At 42.6% G+C, this 11,556-nt stretch overlaps 1 protein-coding gene across 5 annotated transcripts in view; it reads right to left on the bottom strand.

Moving 5' to 3' along the window:
- Nucleotides 1–11,556, bottom strand: part of TFDP1 (transcription factor Dp-1) — a 37,699-nt gene extending 26,143 nt beyond the window's left edge. For 2 of the 5 annotated variants that reach the window (XM_059839636.1, XM_059839632.1), the window contains exons 1-2: nt 11,439–11,551; nt 9,893–10,004 (exon numbers count right to left, since the gene is read on the bottom strand). In XM_059839636.1, the coding sequence (XP_059695619.1) occupies nt 9,893–9,904 (12 nt within the window). In that variant the 5' untranslated portion in view covers nt 9,905–10,004; nt 11,439–11,551. Of the gene's footprint in view, nt 1–9,892; nt 10,005–10,778; nt 10,921–11,438 lie in introns of those variants that run through there. The other 3 variants (XM_059839633.1, XM_059839634.1, XM_059839635.1) reach the window with 3 other exon arrangements.

An 11,556-nucleotide genomic window follows, 5' to 3' on the forward strand; every position in this document is an offset into this window, starting at 1 on the left:
AGGACTACTCCTCTGGGACCCTTCCCATGTAGTATAGCGCCCAAAAGAAAGAAAATAGAGCAAAGCATGACTATGGCTCCCATTCCATATATTATAGCTGCAGACTCACAATGAATCAAAAAAAAAAAAAAAAAAAAAAAAAACCAACAAAAAACAAAAAACCAAAAACCAAAAAAAAAACCAAAAAAAAAACCCCAAAAAAAAAAAACACCACCCAAAGCACCACCAAAACCAACACCCTCCCTTCTCCCCTAAAAACACCCACCCAGGAAAAAGTATAGGATTCTCCCCAAAGGAAAGGTAACTTTCTCTCAGGAAGGGTTTAGACATCAAAGAAATTCTACTTACTGATGAGAAAATACACTTAGTTTTTAGGCCTTATCAAGCTACTTGTAACAAGGTATTTGGATGATTACTATTTTCCTATGTATTTCTTTTTGTATTCCACAGTTTCTTCTTATCTTATCATGATTCTCAATCTCAAGATGCATTACATCCTTTGATGGTGATCCTGGGGCTGCTTGAAATAATAATGCTCTTTATATCTGATTTTGAAAGCTGATTAAGTGTGCTCAACTTCACAATTCAGCAAAGTTTTCCTCTTTGAAGATACATGTTGGCTATGTCTACTTCTCTACAGCTACAAGAAGAAACCCCCAAAACCCTAAACTGGCAGCAGACACAGATACAGCCTTCATCCTTCACACACTACAACAAAGCCAACAATGATTTTAAAAATAGCTTTTGACATCCAACACAGCATCTAAGCTGTAATAAGTTAGTATCCCACAGAGCACCAGAAAGGAGGGTAAAGCCCACTGGACAAATCAATAGATCTGGTAATTTGAACTGCAGAAGCTGTGGTGGAGTGGAGATCCCAACCATCACCAAGGTTTGGTCTCAGCTCATTGTTCAGAGCACCTAAAGAAATTAACTGAAGGCTAAACATATAAAAAAATCAACTAAAGTTAGCTTTAGCCTGCTATGAGATCATCAGCAGTCCTAAGGACTGGGAGGTCTATTTCTGTTTTGTTTACAAGTGAAAACTGAAAAGCACTACAAGTGCCCTCACAGCCTGAAAATCAGTAAACTGGGAAGTATCTTTTTGTTGGGACTGAAGTTAAACTGAAACAAAATTTTCTGAGGATGCAGAGAATTTCAGTTGTTAAAAAATCCCTAAAGATTGTGAGAGAATAATTTAGTATCTTACTAACAAGCTACTATTTGCAATATCTGAAGTTATGCACTAGAAAATCAACATCCTTACAACAAAAATATAAGTTCTTCCACAGCTTTCCAGCCTTGCAATTCAATTTGTTAATAAACACTAGCATCAAATTATTCACTGAACCTTTTAAACTAAACAAGAAAATATGCAAGGTGAATTTGGACTGAAGGACAAAGAACCTATAAAAGCAAGAAGTTTATCTGACAAAACCAAGACTGAATGTGTACATGTGCTATGTATATCTGATTTAACCCGAGAGGCACATTGCCCCACACTACTTCAAATAAGTATGGGGAAGAGAAGGGAGCTCTTCTGCCACAGAAATAACCCTTCTACTTTCCTTCTAAGTAATGAGCCCATTTTAAGAACACTACCTGAAAAAGTGCTGAAAGAAGAGCAAAAAGGGTAGAGATATATGGAAACAGAGGTACCTGCTACAAGGTTGATCCTCAGAACAGAAATTTTCAGTTGTTAACAGCAGATCAAGCCCATAGAGCACGGAGGCACAGGACTGGGGTTTCACAAAGAGATACAGGTGCCAAAGATACAAGAATGGTTAAAGAACAGGACTCAGAATGGGACAGTCTGAAAATGAGACAATTTTGGGACTGGCTGGAAAAGACACAGAAAATGAGCTAGAAAATCAGATGGAAGATGGCAGAATTAGGAGCTGAGGTAGAGAAACTGTGAGTCACTGAAAAAGCACAGGCAATACAACTGATGAGAACCTAAGAGAGCTTTAATGGAACAATGAGATCAAATTCTGTGAGAAGAAGGGAAGAACATGGGAAGTGGGAAAACGAACACAACCTAAACTACAACTGAAAGGGGAAATTAGCTGGAACTCGGACAGAGAAGTTAAAACAAATTAGGAAAGAAGTAGCACTGACAGAATCAGAAAATGGAGGAATTGTGAAAGAAAAATATTTCCACCCAGAGCTTGTCAGGACATTTGGTTCTGTGGGGTGGATGGCTGGAGTTCTTGATCTTGGAGGTCTTTTCCAACCATACAGTTCCGCAATTCCATGACCAGGACGATACCTCTGCTGTCTACAGGCATTTGCAAAGCCAACCAGCCAACAACCACCCATCTTGTGCAAAACTGCAACTAACTCTATCATCCATGATGATCCCCAGTCATTTTAAAGGCAAGACATCCAAAGGCTCCATGCCATGCCATTTTACTATGGGCCACTTGATTGACAATGCAGGGTTCCTTTTTTTGTTTGCCTTATTTCAATATCAGGAAGCAACAGAAAATAAGCAAAGTTACAAAGTAGAACTGGAATAAAGCTTATAATCAGAAATAAACAACCTTATTTTAAGACTGCTTAAACAACCTTTATTCTTCTTTCATCCCTATCCATATGCAAATGTCATTTATAAGAATATGATAATGAACTACTTTCCCCATTGGTTTCTCATCCCATGCAGGGACCAGAGCAAACATGCTCTGGGAATGAATTATTAAGCAACTGCAAAAGATTATTATGAGACATCGGTTTCATTTTTTTGCAAAAATTAAAGGGCAATCAAGATATTAAGTAGAGAAATATTGTAGAAAAGGGCAAAAAGTTCTTAAATTTAAAACATTTGGATTTCATTTTGAAAATGAAGCCAGTGAGAACTACTCTTTACTGTATAAATTGCATAAAAACATTTGAAGTTAGGCTACAGGAGTCTGATTGTTCAAAATTCTCAGATGTGTTGTTTTACTGTGTTTTAGCAGCCTTTTTCTGGAACAGAGATAATCATATCACATCCTCAGATCATGGCAGTATCTTCAAGATTAATGTGTCCGCCAACCACTCAGCAATGGGCTACACCATAGAAATGAGCTTTCCAAAGACTATTTTGGCATTTTTAGCACCTTAACTAACAAGGCATAGCCAAAGCACTAAAACAAAAGTCCGGATACCACAGAATTGTGAAGGCAAAAAGCTAAATACAGGTGAGAAGCTCAGCCAAGCATGGTCGATACAGGCTCTGCTGATACTGTGGGAAAGCTGGACACTGAGCAATATGACACCCAAGTTCTCCTTTAATGCAGAATATGTCAAGACCATTAGCTTCTTGGCTTTTCTTTCTGACGAGAGCAACACATCCAGAATGCAGCAAAAATTAAATTAAGAACTCACTTTGAAGACAAGTCAAATGGTGGTCCTGTCTAAGCAGCCAACAGATCAAAAACACCTCAAGAGTGAAAAGTCACTCCATGGTGCTGCTTCTTACAGTTATTCAATTGCTGAAGTGATACAACCTTGGCAAAATTTAAAGCTGATGTCCCCAGCACTAACCATGAAGCTGTAAGAACAAAGCAGAATTGAAAGCGAGACTCCTAGCAGTGAGTATGATATCAAAGCACTGTTTTTCCACTTTTACCACATAAATTAACCAGAAAATAAAATCATCATTAGTATCCTCCTGGACTAAATAACCACATGTAGAGTTACCAGCAGCAGCCACTTCCACAACAACATCCTGCAACCATTCAAGGTTTGACCATAAGAGACTGTTGTTTTCACAGCCAAGCCAAGACTTCAGAGCAGCTTCTTCATCAGCACCTGAACCACAGCCAAAATCAACACGTAACACTACACAGCACCCTTCCAGAACCATTTGCCTCACCAACCTCCTTATCAGTGTATTACAAGGCTAGAGTGGCCCACAGTGCAACTTTCAACCAAGTCTGTGTAACCAACAATGCAATACTGGAACCCTTAGCAGACGCAATGTAACACAAGACAAGTAGCCAGAAGCATTTTTGGGGAACATGGGCCATCCGTCCTTAAAGTCAAGTTGTCTCCTACCTGAGAACTGTTTCAATATAGACAACATTTAGCAAAGATTGATCCATTCCTCTTCCCACTCCTGATTAGCCATAATAAATCTCCTTAAATAGATAATCACACAATCAAATACAAACATTAAAAACAATTGATCCCCAGCTAACTTAACTTCTAAAATCTGTATTTTTGTTGAGCCTGTTGCCATCATAGTGTAGTTATTCAGTAAAATACTGCAACATACCTATATAAAACCACTACATTAACTGGCACATACAATTAATAAAGTTTAACACTTACAGGCTACAAGAAAATGCTTCATTTAGACAAATAAACTGGCAAGGTGACAGGCAAGTTCGGAGCTTCTATTTCCTGATTTTATAATACAAACCAACATAGGAAAAAAGCAGCTCTGACTGCAGGCCTGGAATGTATAAAAGAGACCTTAAAGATCACTTTCCTTTTGCCTTCTGTGAAAAGGTAAATTAAAAAAATTAGCAACGTTCAAAACCCCAAACAGAGATGCCTTTTTGGATTACCTAATTTCGTAATATTATTTGATCACTAGTTTGCAAACTTCTGGACATGTTAGAACTCACTAAAGGCAAACAAAAGTAGATCAAGCTACTGAACTAAAATAATATCAAAGAAGGTGCATGACCACTTGAGATTCCTCAAAGACTTAACTTCTCTAGTCTGCCCCAATGAAATTTCCAGTACATAACCCAAAAATAAACATAAAAGGAGAATTGCATGCTGGTATTTTAAGAAAAGTCTGAAAAATGTTTTGAAGACTTCTCAATACTTTCTAGGGATTGAAAGTGCATCATGTAAAAAAGGTCCAAAATAAAGTGGTATTCTTACTTCCATTGGGTTCTTGTTTTCAATCCATCCCAAACTTAACTTTTTTTTACTTGCTCAAGACTGACGTAGAAACATAACATGGAAGTTATTAAAAACTACAACTTCTGTGGCAAAAAATTAATACAAAAGCACAGATTTTGACTTTCCACAAAAAGAGCAGCCCTATTAACCTATCCAGTATAACTGTGTGAAGAAACCAGCTTACCGTGGGTTTTTAAAGATATTCTCTGAGGAAAATATTTAATAATTCTGTGAAATAAATCCACTAGATTAAACTACGTACCAGAATGCATTCTGACTACTCAACTAAAATAAACCACCAGCATTAATTCCCACATCTGTACATCTCTTAAACAGTAATGTTAGATGAGGTGATGAACTTTTTTGCACTTTTTATGGTGTCTCCTCTTATTTCCACATGTTCGTGGGGCTTCCTTTGTAAAACTGGATATATGTGCCATATCTCCTACTCAGTAAGATTCATGAAAGTACCATAAAAAACTAAAGAGACACAGTAATTTTTATGCAAACTAAGGATCAAGAGAAAGATCCCTCATAAAATAATTCAAGCAAAAGATGACAGTAGAACATAATTTTTAAGAATAAATTTAAAAATCTAATTTTAGAACAAGCAGTTCCAAAGCCAACACCACTGTCAGTTACCTATGAAACAGTAATTCAAGAACAATTCTCAAGAAAGGTATTTTAGTCTGTGAGAAGTTCTGAAGGCCAACAGTGATATGTCGGTTTCAAAAATTTTTCTAAGTTTTTCCCCAACTTCAAGTTCTCTGGGCACAATTTACTTTTTACATGGCTTGAAGCAGTCCATCCACTAATGGTGAACAACAGAAACAATCACTAACAACAGGATTAGATAAGAATATCTCATTTATATAACTCATCTATTCTGATAAGTGTAATTCTGGAGATGAGAAGGAACTGTACTCATTCCGTTTGTCTAGTCCCTGTCTCTTCAATATTCACTCTAACACCATGCATTAGACTATCCTCAACAACAGAACCAGCTCCTGCTAGTGGCTGTATTAAGAGTACAGAAATTCAGCAGAAAATAAAGTCCACTGTTCCTGCTTTTTTTCTCCTATGTAACACTGAGCCTTGGAGAAAACTTCCACAAGCTCCTCTTTCCTTATGGCTCCTTGAGAGGCCTCAACAGAGTTCAGCAGTGACAGAAGCAACTGAGGGGAGAAACATGGTCACCACAAGCTGGATCTTCAGCCATGCTACAGAAGCTGGTACTTAAATGGTGGAAGGTAGATTAATCAATGCTACTAAAAAAGGTATTTATCATCTTAATTTACAGGTTAATCTTAGCATATAACTGAATATGAAAGTGGCCAGCAAGCAGTGTGGAAGCTGGAAAAAAAAATTAATGTATCAAATTTGCTTTCTTGCTACAGTAATTCCTTTTAATTCATTCAGTGCAGCATCCTGACTAGTTTCAGGCATGCCAAGGGTGGACAGGTGACCACTGCACACAGGGAACTGCTTTCCTCCCACACTATTACCCCCATGAATCCAGTAAGGAAAAGCCAAGGTCCTCAGTCTACATTTGGCTCCTTCAGCTCCTGCCTGGAAGGTGCCACATTTTTAAGTAGTGGAAGAGTTCACAGGAGATGAGGCAAACTCCGAGCGACACCGATTAACCAGGAAGAGGAGTTCTGGCTAAGATGAAGCTTCTGGAGACTGCCCATATGCAATGACCAAGAAATTTCCCACACAGTGCAAATGTAGGTGTAAAACAAAAACTACTGACCTCAACTTGTCATCCAGACTCTGAAAAGTAATGCAATGATCCCACTCTCAAGGTATCAAAGTCCTTGAGATATGGCAATTGCTGTTCTCCTGTCCACACTTATTTTTTCATTGTTTTTTTTTTTTTTTTAATTGCACAAACAGTAAAGTCTTTCTAGGAACTAAAAAGTCCTGAATTGAACTGAATTCTAACAGAATCTGCCTGATTCCTTTAGAATTGCTTCTCAGCTTCACCGGTGCTCATAAACTCAAAAATGGCTGAGCTTATTGTTATTACCAGATCACACTGGAAAATGAGAGCTTCTTTTTTTTGCCCTTTATCTTCAGTGCACTTCAGATCCCCTACCCAAAACATAAACTGATATACCCATGGATACTTTAACCTTCACAAGCTAGTATTTCTTTTTACATTACCATTTTTCAAGTTATCCAGCTATAGCATTGTGATTATGCACTTAAACTCCACCTGCAGGCTCTTAATTAAGGTGCTATGTATGAATGAACCCTTTTTCCCCCACCTCATAGCTTCCTGACTACTGCTGAGGAAATCAAGGTATTTTGCATAAAACCCCAAAATATAAATGAAAAAAAAAATTAAAATCAATGTTTTGCTTCTTATTTTCTCTTGATTGTATGCTCTGAAAAGCATTAGAGAGATACATTTTAAACTAATACTTCACAGAATTTAGACCTGGACAACATAGTTCATAAACATTATTTTGCTAGCTTACCTGATCACTACTTTTGCAATTCTTTAATACTTTATAAAAACATTTCACTGGGTTTTCTAGTACTCTCCATCACATTCTCCAGTTTGTTCAATCAAGTAAAGTCTCAGTCTGCAAACTCTCACAAGTATTCAAGTTTCCTCAAAGGTCTTACCAAATTATAGTTTTTAAAAAGAGGTATCAGAAGAACCGGACAGAAACAATAAAAGGAAAATGCTCTCCTGCAGCAGGCAGGAAGAAGCACAAAGTAGGAGTGTGCTCTGTGGTGGAACACTGTCTCCACACCTTCCCCTCGTGCAGGGCTCCCTGCTCCACTGTCACCACGGCACACTGGCCTGCAGCACAGGACACCAGTGGGATGCACACCTCAGCTGCACTCCCAGGCTGGAGCACTCTGAACGTGCCTGGCCATGGAAATGCCACCTTAGGAAGCCCAGACTTAGGATTGTAGCAGCACAGCCCTACAGTTTAGCCATCTCAGCTCTGCTGAGAAAAAGGGAAGGAAGGGGCAGGAGCAATCATCAACTATGCCATCTTCTTCAGCACTACATCTCACAGACAGTTAGAGCACTTGATGGGTGACATGGCAGAACCACAAGCCATTAATCACAGCAATATTTTCACATCAGAACGTCTAAATTTACAGCAACACAAGTTTTCAGAGCCTCAGTGCCCAGAAATTTAGTGATGCTGTCTGTATCATGCTTAATTCCATTATTCTGCTTGAAAAAGAACTTGGACTTTGAACAAAAATATGGAAATAAATCTTTTTCCTTCTGAAAATTAAAGTAAGTGTTATACCAATTAACATCTCTATGTCATAGCATTAAACCACAATGCACTGGGCCCATACTCAGACCTAGAAATTTAAAACTTCCCAACACTCACTACACATTTTAGGTGTCATGTAATGGTGGGTACAGTCTGCAAAAAGGTAAGCAGTTCATATTTCTTCCCTGAGGCAGGTTTGAAGTATATGTAGATGTTTTTAAGAACAGGTTAGACAATATTCAGTTAAGATTTCATACCATTTCTAGCTACCCTGCTCCAGTGCTCAAATACACTTAAAATTTTACCTAAAACCTGACCTAGATTTTCGTTTTTCCACATTCAGTTTATTATCTCTTTAATAAAGATACCGAAAGCAATTTCTTTTCGGACCCATAGCACCTTCTCCCCTTTCTTAAGTTTACTATGAGGGAGGTTATTCCTTCCTTTCTTCCTTAATTACTCTTTCCTAGAATAAATTTTCCTAGAATAAACTTTCAAAAATAAGGTTTTGTTCTTAAAAGTCTCATTCTCACTTAGAACTAGCAGGACATTGATCTGTATTTCCAGGTGCTAGGAACTCTTCACTTAGTTGATCTCTCTCCCAAAAGCTAATATTAAACAAATGCACTTTGGTATCTCATTTACTTTGAACTGGTTCAATTTCATCTCCTAGTGTAACTCTCCACTTTCATTTTCTTCCCGCTTATTTGGCCTATCATTCCCTGAACTCTGCTATCTGTAATGTACTTGGCCACCCTTATCTCTTCCAGGCAAGCTTTGAGTGACTACGTATGTCTGGTTGCTTCTCCACACATTAAGATGTTTTTCAGCTGAACTACTAAAATTCCCTACAAGATTATTTTTTAAGCCAATCACTCTTTCATGGAAATCCCCGCTATTTGAAGGCTGCTATATTCCACATTAGGCTGCAACCTGCTGTAACAACTAACCAGTGAGTTGTATCACTTTTCTTTAGCTTGCATGCTGTTGTTTTTAGGGGTTTTGGGCTTTTTTTTGAAGGGGGAGATATGGTCTAATTTGAATACAGACTAATATATTGTCTTATTTTCAATAAGACAACATGAAAGCCCAATTATATTAGGTATGAACAATGACTGACATCTTAAAGGCAGAATAAACTGAAATTTTTTTAATGAGTACTGGAAGGGGTGAAGAGCAAACGTGCTCCATGAGGCAGGTCACAGAATCGAAGCTGCAACCCTTAACGACAGCAGTAATGGAAATCTATGGTGAAAGTTCCCAAAGCCAGTTTTTACAGACACTAACGAGCATCTTTTGGTAGACAGAGATAAACAATGAATGCATACGGAGAATGAACCATCTTCCCTCAAACGCCTGATGCCTTCTTGAACTCAAGAAAGGCAACGTTAGTTGACAATGGTAGTCAACGACAGCCCTGCCATCTGAACAACACGTGCTGGGTTTTTTTCAATGCATCCAAACCCAAGCTCTTTTAGTGTTCAATATGAATGCACATAATGACAACGGCCCAAGTGCTGTTATTAGCATAGGGAATTCTCAAGATTAATCACTCTGAAAAAATGGCAGCAGATCTGAAGCTGGTTTATGCTGTCTACAGGAAAACAGCCTAGGCTTGATGCACAGTGTAGATAAAGTTCCACATATTCATTAATGCCAGCTATTATAAAGCATGACCCCATTTGCTTTTGTTAATAAAAACATTCTATGTTCCACATTGTATGAGCTACAAATATACTTACATCTTTTGCCATGTTACCAAAGACTAAAAACCAGTCGTCTTAAAATCTTGATGGCTGCAGGACACAGGGACAATGCTATTTTCTGGAAAGCAGAAAGCAAAGACAGCACCAGCTATAAAAAAATTAAATGAGAGAAAGCTTTTACAATTGAAATTACTGAATACTACCAAGTACAATACAGGTTTCTTTTTGAAAAAAATCCACGTTTTTAAAAAGGGAAAAGTTTCCCATCACCACCTTTTCGTCCCTTGAGCCCCACGCTCACGTGTGGGGGGCACTCCTTTCCCGACGGCGGGGGAGAGCCGTGCCCTGGCAGGGAGAGCCCTTCCCCCAGCCCGTGCCCGATCCCACGCGAGGCCGGTCCCTGTCCAGCTGCGCCCCTTCCAACACCGAGCGCTGGGCGCGGGCAGCGATCACGGCCTCCTCCTCCTCCCCACCCCCATTTCCAGCAGCAGGCACAAGTAGGCCCCAGGGGCAGCTCCCCCCGGGGCCTTCCAGCCCCGCTTTTCTCCTCCTCCTCGCAGGCGGACGGGCCGCGGCCGCACCGGGCGGCACAGACCGGCGGCCGCCCCTGCTCCTCGGGCACCCCGCGCCCGCCCGCGCCCCCCGACCGGGGCCTCACCGCCCGGGCAGAGCCCTGAGCCCCGCGCCGCCTCCCCCCGGCAGCGAGGGGCCGCGCTAATCGCCTCGGCGGCGGCGGGGGCGCGGGCAAGGGGGGACGCGCCCGGCGGCACCGCCGGCGGCCGCGGGGGGAAGGGGCGGCGGGCGGAGTGTGGGTCCGCGCCGTCCCCATCCCCATCGTGCCCGACCCGCCGCCGGCGGCGCCTCCCGCAGCCGTCCCACGCAAGCCCCGGTGCTCCCATCCTCGGGCGCGGGCTGCCCGCACCTGAGCGGCCGAAGGCAGAGAGAGCCGGCTCCATCCCCCGCCGCCGCCCCGAGACAGGGAGCCGGAGCGCGGAGCGGGAGCACCCCCCGCCCGCCGCCGCCGCGCTGCTGCCGCCGCTTCTGCTGCTGCCGCTGCGGAGGCGCCCGACTGCACATGTGCGGCGGCTGCGCGGGCCTGGCGGGAGGGGGCAGGGGCGGGGGGAGGCGGCGGGACACCGACATCGGCAGCCCGGGAACAGGGGAGGGAAGCAAGGAGGGAGGAGAGGGCACCGGCAGGGACCGCCTTTCCCCCCTGCGCTCCGGGGGAGGGGGTGCGGGGAGAAGAGGCGGCGGGGCAAGAGGGTCTCCCCCGGCGGGCTGTCACTTCCCAGCGCGCCTCTGCCCCCGCCGGCCGCCAGCCCGCGGGGCTCTCGGCCGGCCGCCCCCGCAAGTCGCCCCCCGCACGCCGCAGCCCCGCACACCTGCCCGGCGCCGCTGCCGCCGAGGAGCTGCCGGCGGGAATGGGGGCGATGCGGGTAAACGAGAGGGGACGAGCGAGCGCAGCGATCCCCCCCACCCTCCCACGGACCCTGCGCGCGCGACCCCGCCACTCTTCCCCCGTCTCTTCTTTTTTTTTCTTTTTTTTTAATAAAATTAAAAAAAAAAAAAAATTGAAACTTACACTTTTGTGCGTCCCCCTGACGCTGCGCGCTGACGTCACGGGCGCGGCGCGCCTCGCACGGGCACACGCGGAGCGGCCAAGCCAACCCGCCCGCCCGCCGCTCCTAGGCGCGGAGGGA

The sequence above is a fragment of the Haemorhous mexicanus genome, chromosome 2 (genome assembly GCF_027477595.1).
Source record: "Haemorhous mexicanus isolate bHaeMex1 chromosome 2, bHaeMex1.pri, whole genome shotgun sequence".
Taxonomy (NCBI): Eukaryota; Metazoa; Chordata; class Aves; order Passeriformes; family Fringillidae; genus Haemorhous; species Haemorhous mexicanus.